This window comes from Acanthopagrus latus, chromosome 17 (genome assembly GCF_904848185.1).
Source record: "Acanthopagrus latus isolate v.2019 chromosome 17, fAcaLat1.1, whole genome shotgun sequence".
Lineage (NCBI taxonomy): Eukaryota > Metazoa > Chordata > Actinopteri > Spariformes > Sparidae > Acanthopagrus > Acanthopagrus latus.
This window is the reverse complement of record NC_051055.1, coordinates 30621023-30644906: the sequence shown is the minus strand read 5'-3', so window position 1 is coordinate 30644906 and position 23884 is coordinate 30621023. Positions and strand designations below refer to the sequence as shown.

The 23884-nt window shown below is 40.1% G+C and overlaps 2 protein-coding genes and 1 long non-coding RNA gene across 14 annotated transcripts in view; 1 reads left to right on the top strand and 2 right to left on the bottom strand.

Annotated features, from left to right (window-relative positions):
- The first annotated feature begins 181 nt into the window (after window positions 1-181).
- On the top strand, window positions 182-23884 carry LOC119005421. Its single transcript, XR_005070506.1, has 2 exons — window positions 182-1096; window positions 23505-23884. It is a non-coding gene; the product is annotated as an uncharacterized LOC119005421 (long non-coding RNA).
- LOC119005417 (NACHT, LRR and PYD domains-containing protein 3-like) lies at window positions 2621-20097 on the bottom strand. Of its 12 annotated transcripts, none has more exons than XM_037072998.1 (17): window positions 19554-20096; window positions 19053-19130; window positions 18348-18407; window positions 17485-17547; window positions 17208-17258; window positions 17039-17114; window positions 16717-16860; window positions 16457-16600; window positions 14470-14613; window positions 13293-13338; window positions 12729-12951; window positions 8158-9943; window positions 7878-8051; window positions 6977-7150; window positions 6714-6887; window positions 6579-6625; window positions 2621-6011 (listed from the first exon to the last, which is right to left on the bottom strand). In XM_037072998.1, the coding sequence occupies exons 7-17, from the start codon at window positions 16839-16841 to the stop codon at window positions 5470-5472; spliced, it is 3579 nt and encodes a 1192-aa protein (XP_036928893.1). In that variant the 5' UTR covers window positions 16842-16860; window positions 17039-17114; window positions 17208-17258; window positions 17485-17547; window positions 18348-18407; window positions 19053-19130; window positions 19554-20096; the 3' UTR covers window positions 2621-5469. The 12 variants fall into 12 exon arrangements, with proteins under 12 accessions (XP_036928893.1, XP_036928894.1, XP_036928900.1 ...); XM_037072999.1 differs by lacking the exon at window positions 19554-20096 and adding an exon at window positions 19385-19547; XM_037073005.1 differs by lacking the exon at window positions 18348-18407 and having other exon boundaries at window positions 16457-16502; window positions 16763-16860; window positions 19554-20097.
- The window catches only part of LOC119005419 (NACHT, LRR and PYD domains-containing protein 3-like), a 33370-nt gene continuing 12106 nt past the window's right edge, over window positions 2621-23884 (bottom strand). Inside the window, exon 13 of the mRNA XM_037073009.1 lies at window positions 2621-5472. Within this exon, the coding sequence (XP_036928904.1) occupies window positions 5470-5472 (3 nt within the window). The 3' untranslated portion in view covers window positions 2621-5469. The remainder of the gene's footprint in view (window positions 5473-23884) is intronic.

Here is a 23884-nt window from a genome sequence, read left to right as displayed (position 1 = left end):
CTCGAGCATCTGTTTCGGATGCCCCCGGGACGCCTCCCTTGGAAGGTGTTCCTGGCATTTCCCGCCGTGAGGAGACCCCGAGGAAGAACCAGGACACGCTGGAGTGACTATGTCACCCAGCTGGCCTGGGAACACCTTGGGATCCTCCCGGATGTGCTGGAGGAAGTGTCCGGGGAGAGGGAAGTCTGGGTGTCCTGCTCAGGCAGCTGCCCCCGCGACCTGGTCGGATAAGCGGATGAAAATGGATGGATGGATGGACATGCACCACAACTCTATTCTGATTGGCTGTAGACTGTGTATTACTCTCAGATAACTTTAAAACTTGCTCACTCTGCATCAGTTAAATGTATGTTCTGTTACATTGTGTCAACAAACCTCTTGTATGTACCTGTCAGCTGTGTGCTGGAGATCAGATCTGAGACATACCCACTCATGTTAAAATGGATGAGACTGAGAAGACATCTTAGCTTGTTACAATTTCACCTTTGAGACAGAAAACACAGTTAAATAACGTGATATTTGAATGTTTCTTGACTGGGGATGAAACATAATGAAGCCAACAAGAAGCAGAGACGAGTGTTGTTATGTGTTGCCTCACACGGGGCACCATTATGTAGTACTCCTGGGACGTTAAAAGGGAGATTTATGTTAAATTTCAGTATCAGTAATCATTAATGATTATCAGGGATCATTATTGATTATGATAAATAATATAATCCCATTTACATTTGATCACCTCGGGGCACTACACTTGAAGGAGGGAAAACAGCAAATTTACCAAATCGGTCTCATAAAAACGTAGTAAACAGTTCAATGCCCCCGTAACTCTGAGTCCGGACCCCCCTGTGGCCCCCCGACGAAGGAGTCTGCATCAATAACAAAATGACAGATGTCTTGCGATGATTTTGTACAGACGTGAATGGCGGAACTAAGTGTCTCAGCGGGTTTCCAGTCGGACCACATAGAGCGGCGCACGCTGTGCACCGCCTTGAGAGAACCGACCGGACTGCAGCGAGTGAAGAAAGAGGAAAGGAAAAGAGCGCGAAAATCAAAACATTTTGATCAAACATTTATCATGCAAACAACTGAACTGAAGGTGAGTAAAACTATTTTATTTGTGTTTTACAAAACACAAGACAGGATTTTGATCTGGTCTGAAAATGTTGTTGCCGACATGTTGCCGATACGTTTTTCTAATGTTTAACGTTAATTCAGATATTTCCAGTGCGGTCATCTAAAACGACTTCACTCTCATACCGAGTCATAGTGATTGAAGGTTTTTCCCTGAATGTTTAGCCCTCGTCGATGTTACATGTTACCGGACTGAAATGATTTCAGCTCCCTTATTTTCACGGAGCGAATTTTCCCTGCCGGCCGCCACGGCCGTCCAAAATATAATTTTAGAAGAATAATATTAATTCAAGCAAGCCGACAGCAACAGTATTGATTAAATATTTAAATCAGTGTCGTGCCTTTGCTTGACTGTCCCATCATTTTTGCTCTTCGGTTATCAAAATGAAGAGAAAGGGGGACATTATGTCCTATTTCGTCCATCAGCGCCACAATATTAGCCGCAGTGATAGTGGACTAGATGATCCAGGTGGGGCACAGGCAGACAGGAAATGAAGAGAGGGATCCAGAGGAGTCAGGTGAAGCGGTCTGCAATGAAAGTGATGGAAGAGAGCAGGAAGAAAGGACAGATGAGAGTCAGGCAGAGGATGGTGCTTCCTCATCTACATGCACTGGACCACCAGGTTAGTGGAGCTGAAAGAATGTCTGCTTGTTTGGAGAAAAAAAAGTGTAACGATATGTTAATTTAAACATGTTTTGTCTTATCTTTGTATTAATCAGATTCTCCAGTGTCATTGGTCTATAATAATCCTATTGGTGTTTCTTTATTGCTCTACTATATATCTTGACATGTGTTTTTTCTTCCTCCAGGTATCAGCCAATGTCGGCAAGAAGCACCAGCACAGCCAAAGTTCAAACTATTTCCAAGGACCTTGATGAGGGACAGGAGAAGAAGCTTGACATCTGTAAAAATACACCAATTTTCAGTTTATAAAGTTACTAATTATTATGTTCATCTTTTTCTGTCATTGTTTTAGTTTACTACCCAATTAAAATTGTTGAAATTGTAAATACTGTTTTTAGTCTCATTTATCCCTTGTCTGAATGAGGTATTTGGCTTTTTTCCGTGGGTTGTATGTGCCCCTCTAACACAAAATGACCCCCCCATTTAAAACTGGTCTAGAACCGCCACTGTTGGTGGTTGATTGAAATACTGCAGTATGTTGTATATAAAAAGTGCCCAACACTTGCAGTTTATGTCCACATCGTTCCTTTTCTATGGGTGATCTAAATAACTGGGGGAGCAGGGAATGTACCGGCTTTAACTGTGTCTCTACGGGAAGTCAGGAACCAGCTGCCATCGTGGTCTGTTGTTCTGCCCTCCAGGTCAGCGCACAACTAACTGACCACAAACAGCAAAATAAAAAAATATTATTTTTAAAGAATTATATCCTGAAGCAAAGTTCAATGACAGTGATTAAAATTCACCAAAGAAAATGTAAATCAAAATAAAAAATAGAAAGATAAATTCAACTAAATTCAAGACCTATGCATTCATTTGAATTTTATTTGAAATCACAATCAGAATCAGAATACTTTATTAATCCTGGGGGGAAACTGTTTGAACATTAAAGATGACAGGTCAGTAAGTCCACAGGATTGTTGCACAAAAGAGTTCGAATATTTAACATGAACTGATATTTCTCTCAGTGGAAATAAATTATCTGTTGATCAGACAGAAAGTAAAACATGAAAACTTGAACCAAACTGAATTCTGGGTAGAATATGGATGTTGCTGCGCCATCGACACTTAACTGTTCACACACTGATCTGGTGTAATTACTGAACTGTCATGTTTAAATCCAGAGGCATCATTTCATTACAAGAGTTGACAAATATGTGTATGTTTATCTATTTATTCATTACAATACCAAAGATACATGAACATACATAATATAAGACATATAAATACATACAAACGCGTAGCAGTTAGCTCACTATTAGAGAGGAGAAACTCTCTCCTTGATAATCTAGTCCTTTGGTGAGTTTGGCTAAAGGTTAATTTCTGCTCAGAGTTGGATACGGATGCAGACGGAGACTTCTGTCCTCATTCCTGCATGTTTTCTAAAAGCTTGTGGATACGGATCAATGGAGCAGAACCTCCAGGAGTCGTGGGGGGCGGTTTAGCTAAAAGAGAGTCAACCAGAGGACACAAGGGAAAAGTTTCTAAAAATGCTGGAACTTTTTTGAGAATAGCTGGGAGGACACTGGAAAAGTTGAGGTCTGTGCAACACCAATGACTCTGAGCAGCGCCCTCTTGTGGTTGTATTGTTCAACATCCATGTGATGGAAGCCTGGAAAGACCTGGGCAGTGATGGTTTTATTGTTCGAAATAGACGGATCTATTTTTGTATTTACATAGAGCATAAATGAGCCTGAAGGCAGCTAACAGCTAATGGGGCTAATAGTTTGCAGAAGCTACACACAGCAGGAGGGAGTATGTGTTCAGAGGAGCCTAAAGTTCTTACAGTGAACTTAAGTTTAAAGAACAGTTTGAAGGTAAAAGTATTTTGAGTGAGAACAAATTTTCACGACCAATGCAAGTCAGGGAACAATATTTGGATTTTCAGCCAGTTAAAACAGTTTTTCAGAGAGGTGAAGTGGTGAAAGCAGTTAACCTGCCGTTGTTTTCAGGCAGAAAAGCTGTGGCTGTGCTCTCTGGAGTGATTGTCTCTACAACAACAATATGTTGACAGCCGCACGGATCCTCTGTGTTTACGATCTGTTTGTTTTCATTTGACATCGGGACATCAGAGCCAGGAGGATGCTGGTAATGACATCATCATCAAGAGACAAAAATACAGAGAATATTATTGCAGAGGCCAGGAAACAGAAAAAAGAGCAATGGTGGCAAATTTGTCTGGCCTTTGTTTTAGACTGTACATTATTTTCTGGTTGGGGTTACAGGAGGTCAGTTCACTAAGCCAAAGTGAGGGTGAGGGCGGGTGTTCACTCTTCCATTTAAGATACATGCATTTATTGGCTTTTGTCAGAGCTATTCTTATGAATCTGATTTTGTTGTCCCTTACAGGCAGCATGGACGTGTCCCTTAATAGAGTTAACATTGGTTCAGATGGAATATTTGTTTTAGCTATCTTGGATATGGTTCTCAGTAATGTTTCCCAGTAGATACACAGTTGTGAACAAGACCAGAACATATGAAGAAGAGAGACAACTTTGGATTTGCACCTTGGGCAGTATTGAGAGATTGTCTGACTTATATTGTGCAGTCTTTCGGGGGTGTGATAGACTCTATGTATCAGATTGTACTGGGTTAATATATGTTTTCTATTATAGGAAAAGTGTTGGGCCTTTTCACAAAGCTCAGTCCAATCAGCATCTTCAAAATTATGAAACAAGTTGGCCTCCCACTTTTCACTAACCTTAAGCCCCTTTTTTTCCTAACAGACTGTTAATGTCAGTATATATGTGAGATATAAACCCCTTGAGTTCTTTTTTGGTACTCAATATATCATCTAAGGGTTGTTTTGTAACTGGTAGAAGTCTGCCCCCCTGTTCTGTTCGGATGCTTGAGTTGCAGGAATTTGAAGAAGTGCCTCTTATCGAGGCTGTATTTAGCTGTGAGATCTTCAAATTACTCTAGGAGCCCATTTACCAGAACCTTTCAGAGAAGTTGAGATATTCAATGCTTCTGATTGGGAACAATCGAAAAAAGATGCTTTGTTGACACGGGGCCTCAATCTGGAGTCCCGATGTGGCAACATTTGTTGTTGTGGTCAAAAGTAGAAATTACAAAATTACACTTTCATAAACAAAACACATGGAATGTACAGCAAATGACCAAAATGTGACAACTACACTTCAATATCTACAGTGGCATCACTGATGATCACCTTCTACATCTTGGTTGACTTGACATGTGCCGACGATACATCATTGATACAGTCATCAAATCTCCATGGCAACCATCCCATAAACACCTAGATGATGCCCTAAACAACCATTACAACCACTTGGAAACATACTTGCAACCATCTTGAACACCATCAACAAAGGAAAACTCCCTCACATGAAGAAACTTTCACCTGCTCATAACTTAGTTAACTCATAACTAACTTAACACTCACTTTAAACAACTTTTAAAAAAAAAATGTCAGGCAGGCAGGATGCTCTGCTTCTGAAACAGTCCTGGTGGTATATGAGGTGGAATGGAGAAAAAGACAGCATCACATGCACCATGGTACAGAGATGAACCCAGTGGAATCAAGGGGTAACGTCAGTGGAGCAGAGAGACGAGACACTCGAGAATGCAAATAAAGTCACATCCTTTGGTGAGTCCTTCACAAAGATCCTTGATTCAGTACTTTCTTTGCCAAGTTATTCCAGCTGACACAGCTTCAATGAGGAGCCCTTTCCCCACACCCTGAATACTGGGTAGAGAGGCTGAGTGAACTTGGTGACGAAGGTGTGCAGGTGTGTGAGCAATCTTCCAGAAGAAACTCTGTAGAAGGACAGGATGCCGGCCTGCCAGTCCAGATACACCGCCAGTCCACGGGAATCACCTGGACGGACACTGAGGACGATGCTCTCAAGGTTGTGATACGCACGGTAGCCTTTCCCAGAGCAGTGCAGACTCCAAGAAATTCCATTGTATCCCATCACACAGTCAGTTTCTGGCCCTTTGCGACTGATGCTGTTGTACGCCACTCCGATCCCGACCCATTTTCCTTCCCATTCCACCTCCCAGTAACGGCGGCCCTGCAGGCCCTGCTGGGACAGGACTTGGGCCCAGTAGTCAAACCTGTCAGGGTGATCAGGGTACGACTGCTCCTCAACGCTGTGGGTAACTTGTTGTTGGTCGTCAGAGAGGATGAGGAGTTTGTGAGCAGTGTTGGGATCCATTCTTACCTCACATGCATCTAGTTTAAGGAAGAAGTCAAGGAGTTAGACATCTTTAACCACAATGTAAACCTCTCAGCCATAGATTATATCTGCTTCTATACAGCTGGTGGGTTAAAATAAGATGAGAGGGCTGGTGTAAACCTTTAAAGGTGCAGCATGTAAGAATTTTATATAAAAATATTCAAAGATTAACTAAAATTATCATTAGAATGTAAAGAAGTAACCGTTTTGGCATTGCATTGCAGAGATAGCCACTTAAGTTAGCTAACCAGCTAGTCCAGCCAGGTCCAAAGCTCCTGTGCTAGCAGTGTGAACACTGGTCCTTCCCCTCCAAGCTCCCAGTTCAGACCACGAGCTGAACAGCTTAACAAGCTAACTAACTGATGACTCTGGTGACATGCAGCCCCATGTCAACAGAAACATATTAGCTCCTAATGACCCTATAAACACTAATGTGATTATTTTTATCTGGTTGGAAAAAATGCCTATAACCATAATCAGTTAGTCTGGTTTTGGGTTAAAACATTAACAGAAAGGTTTCTACTCATCAGTGACTGACTTTGGCACAAAAATTCACGACTTACATCGTCTCAGTCCTGGTTTAAACCAGTGTTCTGCATTGTGGTCGACTCTGTGGGGCAGATAGAAACACATCAGTCTGAATAATATCCCAGCAGTAAAAACTCAGAACAAAACTAACATTAGACTGTGTTCTTTACCTGAGTTTAGTCAATTCACACCGTCCTTCCTCCAGAGCTTCAGAGATGAGCTTCACTCCTGACTTCCTGAGGTGATTGTAGCTCAGGTCCAGCTCGCTCAGGTGTGATGGGTTGGACTTCACCGCCGAGGCCAAAAAGACACAACCTTTCTCTGTGATGTTACAGAAGGACAACCTGTGACAGAGTGACAGAATTAATCCATAACTGATGGTTGATATGCTTCAAATCCTAAACAAGGATTAATAGTCTTCTGTGAGTGATACCTCAGAGTTTCCAGTTTACAGCACACATTTCCCAGTCCAGTGGAGAGCAGCTGCACTCCTGAGTCCACAACGTCGTTGTCACTCAAGTCCAGCTCTCTCAGATGTGAAGTGGGACAGCTCAGGACTGAAGCCAGTTTCTCACAGCCTCTCTGGGTGAGTCCACATCGGTTCAGCCTGAAAGGACAAACAGCATAATAATAATAATAAATGTAATAATGTTCAGTAGAACTTGGTGCTTCGGTATCTCTTAGTTATATCTTATTGATCACAAAGCAAATCACAAGTCTGACATCTGTCTTATGATTTCATCAGACATGCAACTAGAAATACCACAAATTCCCAAAATATGATTAGGAACTTGTTGGCTGCACTGAATTTGCAGGCTTTTGTTTATGATTGTATCATATTGTCTGGTTTAGTGAAACACAGTTTGAAACAAACGTGGCAATACTGTGGGGTCTAAAAGTCCAAAACCACCCTGAAATCTTTAATATTGTTGCTAAACTTGGAAAAAAATATCTTACATGAGGACTGCAGAAGTAAATCAAAGTATCAGTACCCTAGATATACATAATTAGCTAAGTAAACAGAGGAGCAGTTTCTAAACCACTTCTCAGGAGGAAAACAAGTACAAACATTTGGAGTGGGCTGAGACATACCAGAATTTCACAGTGGATGATGATAAAGGTATATTTACTGATGACACCATCAAGCTTGACATTAGTGTCAGTAACAGAGGGATGTATATGAGGAGACGAACAGGAGAGAGACTGATACCACAGAGTTTCAAACCCACAGTGAAACATGGTGGTGGGAAGATCCAAGGGCTGGGCCTTAGACGTGGGGCTGTGTACGGATGTTTTGTTAAGTCACATTATCCTCAGCTTCAGCATCGACTCACCTCAGTGTCTTCAGTCTGCAGTTTGGGCTTTTAAGTCCGAGGCAGAGATGCTCGATTCCTGAGTCTTGTAAGTTGTTGTCACTTAATTTTAAGTGAGTCAGCTCATTAGCACTGGAGCTGAGAATGAAGGCCAGCTCCTCACAGCAGTCTGCAGTGAGATTACAATCATCTAACCTGATAAACAGAAAGACAAAGTTAACTTGTCATTAAAAATCTGTGGTGGACTGGTTCAAGTGACAATACTTGAATGAATAATTGTAAAATGATGTGAGACACTTGCTTTGCTGATCTGGATGCTCTGATGGCTGGTAGGAGCCTGAGAAGGCCCGTCTTTGTTCTGGAGTATTTCTTGAGGTCGATCTCGTCTGGTTTCTCCGGTGAGGTCAGCAACACAAAGACCAGAGCTGCCCACTCAGCTGCAGAGCGGTCGTCCATCACCAAGTCTTGGTCTGAGTCCAAGTGAGTCTGGATCTCCTCCACCAGAGAGTGGTCGTTCAACTCGTTCAGACAGTGAAAGAGATTGATGTACTTCTCTGGAGGATGAGACTGATTTACTTCCTTCTTGATGTACTCGATGGTTCCCGAGTGATGTTGTGTGTTGCTGGTTTCTACCTGAATCTTCAGGCCTCTGAGCAGATCCTGACTGGACTCCAGAGACAGTCCGAGGAGGAAACGCAGGAAGAGATCGAGGTGGCCATTTTTACTTTGTAAGGCTTTGTCCACTGCAGCTTTGTGCAAGTCAGATACAGGTTTGCTTTGGGTCATCAGTTTAGGTTCCTCCATCAACAGGTTGACACCTTTGACCGTGTACATCACATGGACGTACAAAGCTGCAAGAAACTCTTGGACAGACAGATGCACAAAGCAGTAGACTTTATGCTGCATACAGCACTCTTCCCTAAAGACTTGAGTGCACACTCCTGAGTAGACAGACGCGTCTTTGACATCAATACCACAGTCTCTAAGATCTTCCTCGTAGAAGATCAGGTTGCCTTTCTCCAGCTGCTGGAAGGCCAACTTCCCAAGTGACATGATCACCTCGTCATACTCCTGGGAGTCCGGTTGTTGATCTTCACAGTACTTGACTTGCTTCTGAGTGGTCTGATGTGACAGAAAGTAGATGTACATCTGAGTCAAAGTCTTTGGCATTTTTCCTCCTGCTGCTTTGGCACACATTTCTCCCAGGACGATGGAGGAAATCCAGCAAAACACTGGTACATGGCACATGATATAGAGACTTCTTGCAGACTTTATGTTTGCGATTACTCTTCTGGCTAAGGTTTCATCCTCAATTTTCTTGTTGAAGTACTCCTCCTTCTGCAGGTTGTTGAAGCCTCGTATCTCGGTCGTCCGATCCACATACTGTGGAGGGATGCAGCTGGCTGCAGCATGTCGCGTTGTTATCCACAGATTTGCTTCTGGTAACAAGTTACCTGCAATGAGGTTTGTCAGCAGCTCGTCCACTGAGACCGACTGTGTTGCATCACAGCATTTCTTATTTCCCTTGAAATCCAGAGGGAGTCTGCACTCATCGAGACCGTCCAGTACAAACAGGACTTTGCACGTCTTCAGTTCTGTGATTCGAGATTCTTCCAGGCCTGGAGAGAAGTTGGACAGGAGCTCCATCAAACTTCTTCTTTCATGTTTGATCAAATTCAGCTCTCTAAAAGGAAGTGAAAACAGGAGCTGGATGTCTTGATTGGTCTTCTCCTCTGACCAGTCCAGCATGAACTTCTGTACCAACACAGTTTTGCCGATGCCTGCTATCCCCTTGGTGAGCACCGTTCTGATTGGTTTGTCTTGTTGGTTGGGTAAGGGCTTGAAGATGTCCTCACAATTGATCTGAATTTCCATAGATTTGCGTCTGTTGAATGCTGTCTCAATTTGTCTCACTTCATGTTCTTTGTTGACCTCTCCACTGTCCCCCTCAATCACGTAGAGATTTGTATAAATCTTTTTAAGAGGCACAGGCCACTGTTGTGTAGTTACTTCCAATATGAATTCATTCTTATTCTTCAGGAAAGATCTTAGTTTCCTCTGGTACATGAAAATTTCTCCATAATGACCTGACAGGACAGAAATGTGTAACATCAACAACAAGAACAATTTGTCATGTGCTTATCCCTCTTGGTATCCTTCTTATCAGTTCTGAGTTCAGGTTCAGGTTGAAACGTTTATTACATTGCTAAACTTGACTTTCACTTTATGATATGTTTTTGCACTTGCCTCAACATTCATCTGCTTCACCTACAACTTGAGATTCCTGCATGTTAACTTGCTAATAAGGGATGCACGATAATTTATCCGTCAGATAATGGCACATCTTAATTACTATTAATTATTATTATTTGCCCAATATTGCAGGTGGCACTTTGTCTTTTAAAAGTTGGTTGCTGTCCACCACTAACACAGAGAAGAGAGGGGGGAGGCTGAGTATAATGGCAGGAAGTACAGCACGCTTGCCGTTCAAAGAAGTTGTCACCCATATAGACATTCTTTTTCTTAAGTTTCAGAGGAAGACAACATGATTTCAATTTGCACTACATGTTCTGTATGAGTTCAGAGAGGGGCAAATAAGTCAACAAATCTTAAAAAGCCATTATTGCCATTCAAGTCTATTAAAGAAACAGGAAGCAGCAGCAGCCAGCTTCGCCTGATTAAAAAATATAAGTGCTCCACGGCCTAAAGAACTGTCTATTCAACAGGTGTTTGAAAATTGTGGAGTTCTCCAAAGATAACGCAAGGGCCCAAGCAGTTACAGAAAAAGGCACATTTTATTTGCACTTACCGACCAGCCCTTTGCCACGGTCAACAACTAAGAATTTTGTACATTTTGGAGCCACAGGATTCTCTCCCGAGCTGCTGCTACTTTACAGATGTGTCCCTGTCTGCCCTGTATGATGTGGTTGCTTTAATCAATATACAGTATATTGCCAAAGTATTCACTCACCCATCCAAATAATTTCAATCAGGTGCTCCAATCACTTCCATGGCCACAGGTGTATAAAAGCAAGCACCTAGGCATGCAGACTGTTTCAACAAACATTTGTGAAACAATGAGTTGCTCCCAGGAGAATTCTAGTGTGGTACTGTGATAGGATGCCACCTGTGCAACAAGTCCGGTCGTGAAATTTCCTCGCTCCTAAATATTCCACAGTGAACTGTCGGTGGTATTATAACAAAGTGGAGACGATTGGTAACGACAGCAACTCAGCCACAAAGTGGTTGGCCACGTTAAATGACAGGGTGGGGTCAGCGGATGCTGAAGCACATAGTGCTCAGAGGTCGCTAACTTTCTGCAGAGTCAGTTTCTACAGACCTCCAAGCTTCATGTGGACTTCAGATTAGCTCAAGAACAGTGCGTAGAGAGCTTCATGGAATGGGTTTCCATGGTCAAGCAGCTGCATCCAAGCCATACATCAGCAAGTGCAATGCAAAGCATCGGATGCAGTGGTGTAAAGCACACTACCACTGGACTCTAGAGCTGTGGAGATGCGTTCTCTGGAGGGACGAATCGCACTTCTCCATCTGGTTATCTGATGGACGAGTCTGGGTTTGGCAGTGTCCAGGCGAATGGTACTTGTCTGACTGCATTGTGCCAAGTGTAAAGTTTGGTGAAGGGGGATTATGGTGTGGGATTGTTCTTCAGGAGCTGGACTTGGATGGGAATTGATAAGAATTTAACGATTCCGATTCCATTATCGATATTGCTTATTGATCCAATTCCTTATTGATTCTCTTATCAGTTCTCACTGGGTGAAGGAATAAGTATAAATTTGTTTGTTTGGATTAACTCGCTTTATTATCTGATCAGCACAGTGTACACACAAATTATGTGCAGCACCCTCAGAACAAACCTAAAATTGGGTCCTGCAAATGAATTGCTGTGTGGCCAAAGGTTTCTGCATACTGGAGGTGGCCTTTGATGAAATGGAAACTTTACAAGTGTTGCAAGTGACCATATTGTCGTCTTTTCACATGAAATATAACCAAACTTTAGAGCGCCTCTGCTTCAACGCCATGTATGCTGCGTTCTGAACCAAAACAACTCAGTGCGTGTGTGACGTCATGACACATTTGCAATGAGTGGAACCGATAAGTGGAATCATTAAGCAGGAACGCCAACCGTTCCAAAGAATCGATTCACTGGGCGTCAGTTCTGAAAGAGAGCCGGTTCTCGATTCCCATCCTTAGTTATAGCTGCAAAGGGACTGACACTTAAGTTATAGTTATATATGCAAGTCAAGGCGGGTGAGCGAATCCTTCTGGCAATATAGTGTAAGTGACAGGTTTGATTATGTCAAAGCACTTATTTTAGAAGAATAAAATGCTAAATAAAAGCTGAAGTATGTTTGACGTTTTTTTAAATGTATTTTACTAGAACAATTAATTGAATATTTGAGAGTATTTGAGAATATTTGAAGAGTCAGAACTGTTCGTTGGTTTTGTGGGTTACAGTGACATCAGCTGATGGTTAGGGCTCAACTCTTAACTCTTAACTATAATTCTTAGATCTTATCTCAATACAGCACAACATTTTTTACCCTGAGGCACACAAACTATATGATTGGAACTTTTAAAAACACAAATTTATAAATGAACAATTAGCGTTTTTTAGCATCATTGGTAATTATCAGTTACAGTATTCAGTTGAAAAGACTCCATATCGTGCATCCCTAATGCTGATGTTAAAATCTTCCCTAATCAATCAATTATTCTTTATTGCCACCACAGAAATGGTCAAACTGGTATGAAACTTGACATGTAACATTCAGTGAATATCAGTGTTCTGACTTGGTGACCTCTCCTAACAAACACAAACTCATAAAGTAACATGCAGTCTTCTCTTACTTCGCTCAAGAGTGTGCGCATGTTCATCCTCATTCATGGACCTCAAGATATGGAGGGCAAACTTCAGAGCTGCATCTTTAGTTTTGTCATCAATCTCCATCTGTTGATCGTCCTCCTCAAACAGTTCTTTGTGTTTTGCAGAAAGGACCTTCGTATGGGATCTCAGAGATTTCTTTACTAAAGCCATGGCTTTAGATTCAAACTCCAGACAAAAATCCGGAACCTGTTTAATTCAAATATCAGCATCATATTCTCTCAGTTGTAGGTCTACATCATACAGTGTTAGCAACTATATTTTGTACAATTACAATTTTACAGTAATAACTCTGTAATTATTGTGCAAACAGTAAGTTAGTGAGATGTCTGTACTGAGACACAATCTGCTTTACATTGTCATGTATTCATGGTATTAAATGGATCAATAAATCTGCTCATATTTTCCGACTTTAAACTATTTGTGTGACCCTTCAGTTACTGTGTGAACCTCTGTGACTGCAGAAACTGTCATGATGAACTAAAAATAGTCAACTATGAAGATAAGAATATTTTTAAATTGCTGCCTACCTTCAGGGTGTCCTGGTTCTGCTGCATGCTTGATGTATCCTGGTCACTGAAAAAGTTCATATCCATATCTTAGTCCATATTTTAGTACAAGCAGCATCAAAAAAACAAGCTTTTGTTGATTTCAATATTCTAACTACTGGATCCTGAAAATGTTTTCATCAAATGGAAGCCCATTCTGCACATGATTTTAAGATTTCTACTCTCTCTCGTGTTCAACTTCACAGTTTGGATGATTAAGCACACCTGCCACCACAGAGCTCGTTATGTCACGATGTGCATGATGTGTAAATATGGTTGTGGTTTTCAAACAGTCTGAACTCATTAAGATTCAAATGTTATTTAAACTCTGTCCATATTAACCCACTGAGACATGGAGCATGTTTGTAATTTGTAAATGTAGCCCATACTTAAAATATCCAATGAATTTCTACTTTTGCACTATTAAAACACAACTGTTCATTATTTTTAGGACGTCATCTGAGGAAGAATCAGGTGAAGTCATCGATCCAACCAGCAGATCCAGTAGGATAAATCGTTCTTTTGGCTTGTTTACATAGAATGGATCGGCTTGTCAATGAGATTATTTGAAGTTTTGAGGGAGAAAAAATGAAAAGGACCCCATGAGAGGAATCCATGATTCACCTGAAAAGTAGATTCTTTAAGATTGATTCCAATCTACAACCGTCAGATCGTCCATTTCTAAAAACAACTTGTTCTATAATTGTTTTTTGTACAGATGCATCATCTAGGTCAAGTGCATCTCATGAATATTGTTTAATTTACTTGTAGAGTCATTAGCAAATCTAATGCAGTCAGCGATTAAAATCTTTTGCCCCCAAATGTACCAAATAACAAAATCAGCACACTGAAATTATTTGGAGATGTTCCCATCTTCCACTTGATGCAGCTGAAACTGTTCACAGCTTTCATCAGTCTAGTATTCATTTTAATTTAGACCAATGTACTCAATATAACCGGTAAAAGGACTTTTAAGATTGCATGCAAATAACACAGATTCATGAAGGCAACTAGTCAGAATGTGGAGTAGTGCATGTATTTTAGTAGTTATCATCATCAGGCCTGATACTGGCACCACAAATACTTAATATACAGCAGGTTGAGATCAAAAGAGTCAAACAGCGATCAGTTTCATTCAGTCAGGCAGTAAAACTCTCACCTTGTTTGTGGAAGTTTGGTTTCACTGCTGAACACTGGAACATTGCCTTTGGAGCGGTTACTCCTTGCAGACTTGAAGCTGATTGTTGAAGGTGCTGATCCTCTCTCAGATCCACTTTCACTCATCTTCAGGTCTTCAGCGAGACTACAAAAAATGTCAGTGACAGGGCTGAGTGGGTAAGTTTGCATGTACACAATATTATGGTTTTCGCCCTGATTACAAAACAGTATTTCAACTGAGCTATTCACATGGTAATCTCACCTTTTTCTTGAGGATTTGGGTTTAATTCCGAACACTGGAACATTGCCTTTGGAGCGGTCACTCCTTGCAGACTTGAAGCTGATTGTTTAAGGTGCTGAACCTCTCTCAGATCCACTTTCACTCATCTTCAGGTCTTCAGCGTGTCTACAAAAAAGGTCAGTAACACGGCTGAGTGATGTGGAAAACAATCACATATTGGAATTACAATATATAATATTACAATATGATTCCCAAATTATTTTCACACAGACAGTAAACATATGTCTTGTAATAAAAATGATGGAGAAGTGATTTTTCTTCTGGGATCAGTCCTGAACAAGCTTGTTCCCTTACAAATATGATTTATGGGTTGGGCATTCTGGAAACACCTCAGTGCTCCATAGTATATTTTGATGAAATGCTCAGTTTATTAAGAGTTACAGGTGAATTCAACTATTTCCTGCTGTGCTTGTAGTGACCAAAACAGGTATTTCAAGCCAACAGAACAGGATGTTTTCCAAACAGTAGAAAAGTGTTTTTTGTGCTGAAACTTAACCAGAGCAGAAACAAAGTGTGTTGGTACAACAAACAGAAAAGTTAAGTTCATCCTGTCAGTGGTTTGTGAAAATCATGTTTGTTAGGAGAGATGTAGGACACTTGCTCATTTCCTTTGTTTCTCCCTTCTTTTTAAAATGTGTGATGGCCTCTCCCACTTGCTCTGTGTGTGTTTCATCCTTGCTGGTTGGTGGGCGGGGTTAATTAATTCAGACGAGCGGGAGCACCTGAGATGTCTCCCAGGTGTGGCAGACCAGCACATCACGTCTCTCTGTCTCTCTCTCATCCTCACCCCTCTGTGCTCTGGTCTTGTTTAGTTGACTTCAGCCTTGTCAGTAGTTTTAGTGATGCACCTTTCAACATTTTACACCCGTCACACTCACACATCCATCTGCTGACACACTGATTCCTCTAACTCACACACCTCATAACCCATCATGCATTTGAAGTTCTTGTTTATTATTTAATAAACCTGTAAACCTTTCCGTTGAAACCATGTAAACCTCTGTAACAGAGGTGGGGAGTGCAAAGTTAGCATGATCCATAAAGTAACAGTTGCAATTTTTAAGGGAAATGCATCAGTTTAATATGTCGCTGTTTTTTGTCCTAATTACAAAAAAGACAATATTTTGACTGAGCTGTTTGCATGGCCAATGACAATACATTTTCCACTAATATTCCCATTAACATTCCTGGCAAATCTAACATTTGGTTGGTTTGTTTCCAACACACAGAGCTGAATATATGATGTAAACAGGTAAGAGGTCGTGTGTCGCAAAATGTTGTCAACATCCCCAAATGAGGCGCCGAATCTGAAATCTTCTTTAAAATCATTACATTTTCAAAAATGTACGTTTTAAAACTCCTCCCATTTATTCCATGTTGTATGATTTTTTTTCTTTTTTCAAACATCTCTTAACTTGTTTGTCATCATTCTAGTTTTCTTCTAATTTAGACCAATGTTTAATTTAATATACTCAATATAACCTCAGACTATAGTGTCAAAATTACATACAAATAATACAGAAGATTCATGAAGGCAACTAGTCAGAATGTGGAGTAGTGCATGTATTTTAGTAGTTATCATCATCAGGCCTGATACTGGCACCACAAATACTTAATATACAGCAGGTTGAGATCAAATGAGTCAAACAACGATCACTTTCACTCAGTCAGGCAGTAAAACTCTCACCTTGTTTGTGAATGTCTGGTTTCACTGCTGAACACTGGAACATTGCCTTTGGAGCGGTCACTCCTTGCAGACTTGAGGCTGATTGTCGAAGACGCTGATCCTCTCTCAGATCCACTTTCACTCATCTTCAGGTCTTCAGCAAGACTACAAAAAGTTCATTGACAGGACTTAGTGGTCACGTTTGCATGTACACAATATTATGGTTTTTGCCCTGATTACAAAACAGTATTTCAACTGAGCTATTCACATGGTAATCTCACCTTTTTCTTGAGGATTTGGGTTTAATTCCAAACACTGGAACATTGCCTTTGGAGCGGTCACTCCTTGCAGACTTTAAGCTGATTGTTGAAGGTGCTGAATCTCTCTCAGATCCACTTTCACTCATCTTCAGGTCTTCAGCAAGACTACAAAAAAGGTCAGTGACAGGGCTTATTACAAAACCCCTATTAAGGCACTTATTCCTACATGATCTTTGAACTTCTTGTAAATTAAGGAAAAGAAATTGAAAGAAAGAGAGAAAGTTTTTAGACTCCTCCAATCTCCTCCCTACTGTATGATTTTATTTTAAACAACATCTCTCACCTTGTTTGTGCACATGGAGGATCAGTTTCAGAGACTCGTGGATCGTCTTTGGACTTCAGTCAGTGCAGAGCTGCTCCTGTTTCAACCAACAGCAAACAGTTAAACTAACATTTGACTCTTGATAACTTTATTCAGCAGTTATTTTTACACCTGGATGTGATCGTTATACCTGCGTTTGTTTCCTCTTGTCTGGTTCTCTTGGCTTCGGTTATCTCTTCCCCTGAGCAGACACGTTTATTTTAGCTACTGCTCGACTTTTATTGTGACACGTTCATCATGAAAAATAAATAAGCATCTAAACAAATACATGTTCATTAACCAAAAGCAGCAGCAGCAACACCATCAGTAGCCCCAGAGCAGTTTCAGTTGTTTTACATGTCATGCAGAGCAGAAGGCAGATGGTTTAACACACAGCGCTCAGTCACATACAGAAACATTGCACTTACGTTAATGAAGTCTGCAGAACAACTTGAGAAATGTTGGCTGCCAAATGGACACATCACCTGTAGCTGAGAAATTTGAGAAGTGGTCACCAGTCTGCACCTTTCTGCTATATTTTCTATGGGAAAACTGAAGTGAGCAGGACAGAAAATAAAGCGTTCCTGTGCAGTATAGTGAAAAACAACATCCATACAATTAATTAACAATAATTTACTAATCATGCTCAGTTTCTGTTGAGAAAGCTGTACTTTGTGTGCTGAATGTCCTGTGGTCTGTTCTGCACGGTGTACGATTTAGTGTTTGACATTTTCTCTTGCATTCTTCTCTTCCCATGCATGTAAACAGACGTTTAGTGTGTTAATATAATGTTAGCATCCAGCTCAAAGTAAAGCTGGGATAAAGCTGACAACATGCAGCTGAATCAGGTGGTTTTAAACTGCGTGGCGCCTATCCAGAACGGAGGGCACAGACGTGAGACAATGAGGCTGTTCAGACCTGGAATTAAGTCTGGGGACTTTCTCCACGGGGACAAAGAAGTCGCCTATATTGTTCCTGTTTAGTGTCTTTGTAACATGTGACATGTTCAGATCAATAACATGTTTCTTCTTTCATAAATGGAGTGTAAATGGTGAAATCAGTGTAAACAGTGTGTTCAAACAGCTGATCAATGTTGGCAGGTAAGACTTTAGCACTTTAGCCACAGAAGCAGACAGGCTGGTACAGGACGGATGTGACATCAGGTCTGAACAGCCTGAAACATACTGTGTGAGGTAAAAGCAACAGGTACATGCAGGTTTCGTGTCCCTGTTTTTGCTTTGGCCGCTTACCAACACAGTGAACAGTTGAAGCTGCTGCTGCGGTCACTTACATGTTACTTACACTTCCTGAGGATATCATTATCTCAGATATCATGATACATTTCCTGAACCTTAAAAAAACAAAGATACTCCTTACAACTCCACAACTTCAGCCTGAGAATCCTCATTTTTAAAAAGTTCCTTCAGCGTCAGAGTAATCCATACAAAAACGCATTAATTGATGAATTGTCCAATGCTTTGAAAAGAGATGTGATGGGGCATGGAGTAACAAGTTATTTCTTCATTTTCAAAAAACAGGAAGAATTGTTTTTTGGAGCAAATTGCAAACTTAAACATAATCAAAATGGTCTGTGCAGGAAGGAGACACTGACAAGAAATATGTTGTACGTCCCGAAAACCCTGTAACATCATTTATCATCGTAATAATTAGGACTGTCCCGATCTGATCTGCAGGATCGGCCAGATGAAAAGTATTTACTTTGTTTCAACAAAATTAAATTAAATTAAATTAAAAAAAACCTATCAAGGAGCAGCTTGGATGCATATAATTTTTTTCTTAATACAGGTGTATTATCCTGGAAAATATCAGTTAAGGCTGAGTATCAGATCGGGACTAAATATCGGGATAAATATACACATACATATATACATTTGCACTGTCAAATAACACAGACATTAAATTTGTACAGACAAAATAAATAATGTTACTGCACCCATGTACTTCTTTAATTTGACCACCAGGTGGCAGTGTATACCTGACTAACGTCCCCAGTCACAGTTGTTTCCTGGAGATAAGAGCTCTGGACGGTCTGACGTCACTTCACCACAGCAAACTGAAAATATACGAAAACATGTTAATATAACAAAATGACAGAAAAAGCTGTCGTCTGTGTGTCACGTGCAACATTAAGCATTTATCAACACAAAGCTGTTTGAGAAAAGCTGCAGGGAAAATAAATTCAACAACAACAAAACATGTAAACAAAAGTGGGAAATTATACTGAAGAAATGCATCGATGTTACCGCCTGAACATTATTTATTCATCTTTAAATAATTATTAAGAATAAATATGAAATAAACCTGTACCCTGCAGAAACCACCGAGAAGTTACTTCCTGTTAACATCAGATCTTTGTGTCTGTGTCGAGTCTCTCCGGATCTAATTTGAATCACTGATCTGAACTCAGATCTGTTTTTCTTAACATGTTATGATCAAATAATCTTCTATTAGTCTCTTAAAGGCCGTTAAAACTTACCCTTCAGCTCCACTCGATACTGACGCGGATAGAAAAAGGCGCCCAATGTTGATAAACAACTTTTTGACTTTCACTTTCACTCTTTGTTGCCAGGTCGGGTTGATGTTTTGAACGTTTCCAGTCCGAGTTGCTCAAAATCCCCCAAATTGATGATGCACAAATATTTTCATTTATAAACAACACACAGCAGCAACAGTACTGTGGTTCATCACAGTTGTTAAATATGACAAAATGAAATATGACTTTGGTTAAAGTGAAAGTACTTGAGTAAAATTCTTAAAGTATCTGTTATTAAATGGACTAAAATATCAAATGTATATTTAAAGTACATTTGTATGTGTATTAAATGATTGTATACTATGTGTCGACCTTCTGCTGGATGTGTTTACAAATCTAATAGATACAATTTATGAATTATCTTTAATTTATTTAGAAAAGAAGCCCAACCCCATTTTATCCTTCACAAAGCGACCTAAAATCACCCAATCTGGCAACACAGCTCGTGGTCTTCAGTTTAACCAAGAGGATGTGGGCGTGGTTATACTTGTATTTTTGTGTGCGTGTGAAAAACTGTTATCTTGCATGCGCAGTTAAACTCTGGTGCAATAGATCACGTTTTGTAATGTTTGTGTAACACAAAGTAAAAACCACAGTGTAAAGCTGCACTCAGTTTGTTTTGTGTCACCAGAACAGACCTGATACTTCAGATAATGTGTCGTAGTTGCATCTTAAAATAAATGAGCAAAGTTCTCTTACTGTCATTCGTTTGTCTGAAGTCCAGTTCTTCTCTTTTCGTTCTTAAAAGAATATCAGTCTGATTTCTTACCCAGTAAACTTCAGGTCCAGTTGTTTCCTTCAGTCCTGAATACTGTCTGCTGACTTTCCTGCTCGGCTGAGTACAACATCCATGTGGGACTGAGACGTGAAATCCAGGAAGAAAAAGACAATAAATCATCATTATTTTTATCCTAACATCTGTATTTTTACAGCAGTCAAGAGTCAGATCAACAAGTTTTGAAGCATCAAATACGAATATTCAAGTGCAAGTAGTGCTGTAGTTTAAACTTCACAGTTCAGATTTGGAAGATTTGAAGATTTTGAATTTCAGACAGATTTTCAGTTGAGACCTCAATTGAAAATGTTTTAATATAAATAAAATCACAAAGACAACAAATAAAGTGATTTCAGAGGTGAAATGATAAAAGTCAAATAAGTTGTTTCCTCACACAGTCTGGTCTCAGAAGAGCAGTTCATCAGCTCTTCAAACGGAGGCAGCTGCAGCTTCAACAACTGCAGACACATGTTGAGTCCTTCCAGGCTCTCGCACCGTCAGACAGCTCACACATATTAAACATTAATATAATATTTAAGGACACTGATCGGGTGTTGAGGATCTCAACTTTCTTGTTCCAAATAAGCTGAGTAAATATTTCAAAGGCAGAAATCCAGAAAGACACGAGTCGAAGTGTGTTAATCAAAAATTGCTTCATCTAATTACAACATGAGTCTGAATTTGATGCGAGTCACAAGCAAAGATCATTCATGTTATGAGCTGTGAGGAAACATTTAGAGAAGCATGAAGTAACAAACAAAACAATCAGAAAACAGCACTGACAAACAAATTCATATTGATAACAACAGGAGCTGCACGACGCACAACAATTGCAACGGTCATCATCAGGATTGGTAATATGGATAAAATCTCCGATAGAACAAAACTTCTGTCTCTTTTTTAGAGATAAAACAGGTGAAAATAGTGATTTAAATGTCTCTTTCAGAAGGAAATGGTTTTCTGAAAGAGTTGCTTCTTCTTTTGAACATAAATTTAATTCATACATCAACAATACACATTAAACGACATCAAGTCAAACCTCAGAGACCCCGATCAGCAACAAACACTGTCTGGCTGTATGTCTCAGTGTTTAGAGGAGTATTTGTTTTGTTTTGCGAGCTCACAAAGTGACATCAGCATTTAATACGTTGCATAAATATCTAAGACTGAATTTTTAGCGTAAACCATCTAAAAAGTATTTCCTGTAAGTCTTCAGTTATCTGACATACATAAGAGGTCGGCTACAGTTAGAATCCTTCCAACATCAGAATCACTCCTGCAACTTTATTTTATATGAAAATATCCCAAAATCAAGCTGATGGATGGTTCTATGATTTCAGGTGTATTCTGATTGGCTATCAGTGTTTCTGTTATTCATGTTATTACTCTGAAAGTGATCTGAATATCATTCCCTCCTGTTGTAGTTTCAGTGTGGACTTTTGAAACGGTCCACTTATAGTTATAACTATCGTTCTTGGTGTTGACAGCTCTTTGGTCCTTGTAGGATATGCATGCTCTCCTTTCAACAAGAACATGACTGAATATGTTTACAGATTACCATAAAACTGTATGAGAGGAAAAGAGAATGTTTGCTCAGCATCAGGCTTTGCATAGACACCGTATGAGGTCAGAGGTGGAAATGAGGCTATGCAGCTGTACTAACCTGTGGTCTGGTCTTAACATATCTAGTCTGCTAAACAATGCAAAGACACCAGGGTGCAGCCACTGGTGGAACATTTAGACAAAGAGTATCTATCACTAAGTTAGTTTCCAGCCGTCACACTGTCAACGTCGTTGCTTAACAGAATGTGGATTCACTGGTTAGTCCACATTCTTGAGCAGGAGCAGATTTAATGATGGTCAGTAAGAGAGCAAGCGTCTCTGTATAGATTGCTTTTATTCAGATAACATCTACTAACTCAGCTGCTCTGTCTAAATGTCATTTTTTCTGTTATGACTTCCTGTTTCCAGTTCTCTGTGTGTGTTACTTCCTTAGTATCCAAAAGGGGAACAAGTCAATCCAATCTTCATCGACCTCTGCTGGGGAACAGCAGGATGGGCATATATTTCTCCAGTCATACTGTTGGCTGTTCTGACTGCAGATTTCAGTATGTTTTTATCCGAGTATCCCAAAATTCTTTGTGTTTTAAACATACCATGAAATTACAGTATCAAGGATTAGCAGACAATAAGATATTTGTGATTATTTTCATAATCAGGAGTCAGTGCAGGTAGAGGTGGCAGCAACTCATCATTATGTTCTTTGTGCTGCTACTGAAAGCAACTAATAATTTCATTTATCAAACATCCAAAAAAGAGAAAAAGTTCTTCACAATTTCTGAAAGACTACAAACATTTATGTTCTTTACGGTCAGTGATAATGTGTCACCTTCAGGGTCGATGTGTATATTTAACTAACTGTTGTATTGTGTTCTTTTACAGTCATGAAAAAAATTTACCGAAGCATAATAAACTAAAGTGAGGAGTTCAAAACATCATCTTTCATTCCAAAACCCAAAGATATTCAGCTTATTCTGATGTAACAACACAAAAGCAGCAGATACGGAGAGAAACTGGAAACTCGAACCAAAAGAGGTGTGACGGTTCACATCATAATGCTGAAATCTGTGGGTTGTTTGTTTTTTTAGCATGTTTTCACCTGGTTTTAAATCTTTAAGTAAAAAAAAAGGCTAATCAAACTGTTTATTATTGTATGGATGCTGTTATAATGTGTTGTGTTTGAGATCCTGACCCACCAAACATCCTGGAAAGTGACAAAGACAAGTCTTTTGGTCTAAATAACATCATATAATCACCATCAGTAAGCTGCTGACCCTGTGTGGCTCTCACTCCCAGAGAGGGAAGCTCACTGAACACTCGGGAGGGCTGACCAGGTCACAGTGACTTTTCCTCATCAAATTATCAAATATTAAGATTCCTACACAATAAGTAATTTTACAAGTTTGGCATTTTAGCTTGAAAAATTACTTGATTGATGAATCAGTTCATCACAAAAGTTTCCAATTTATTCCATGTCGATTGACTGATCAGTTTATCAACTTACCGCCTGGACAACCTCACCTCATCATCTTCATCCTTCTCCTCCTCCTCATCTGCAGACTCCTCCGACTGGTCCTCCTCCGTCTCTGATGCTCGGTCTTCTGTATCTGATCCGTCAGCCTCAGCTGAAGCACCTGCCTTCTCACCTTCTTCATCGTCATCTTGTATTTGGATTTTCTTCCTGTTTTAGACTTCTTAGGACTGGACAATGAGCTCCTGGGTTCGGGTTTGCTCTTCTTCATGGTCTTGGCATTCGAGTCATCGTAGCTTTTTACAACTTCAACTTGAATCAGAAAACACAGTTAACATGATATTTGAATGTTTCTTGACTGGAGATGAAACCAACTGACAGCAGAGATGATGAGTTTTTGTGTCTTTCAGCTTCCTGACAACCTTTTTTATGTTTTGAAGTAAAAGGAGACGGTATGGACCAAATTCA

What these genes read in the sequence shown, in the direction of transcription:
- LOC119005417 (XM_037072997.1), bottom strand. Translation starts at nt 16,841, where the DNA reads ATGAGTGAAAGTGGATCTGAGAGAGATTCAGCACCTTCAACAATCAGC. An exon ending in ACCAAACTTCCACAAACAAG is followed by an intron (nt 13,339 to 14,469) that starts GTGAGAGTTTTA and finishes GAACTTTTTCAG; the next exon opens with TGACCAGGATACATCAAGCA. An exon ending in AGAACCAGGACACCCTGAAG is followed by an intron (nt 12,952 to 13,292) that starts GTAGGCAGCAAT and finishes TGAATTAAACAG; the next exon opens with GTTCCGGATTTTTGTCTGGA.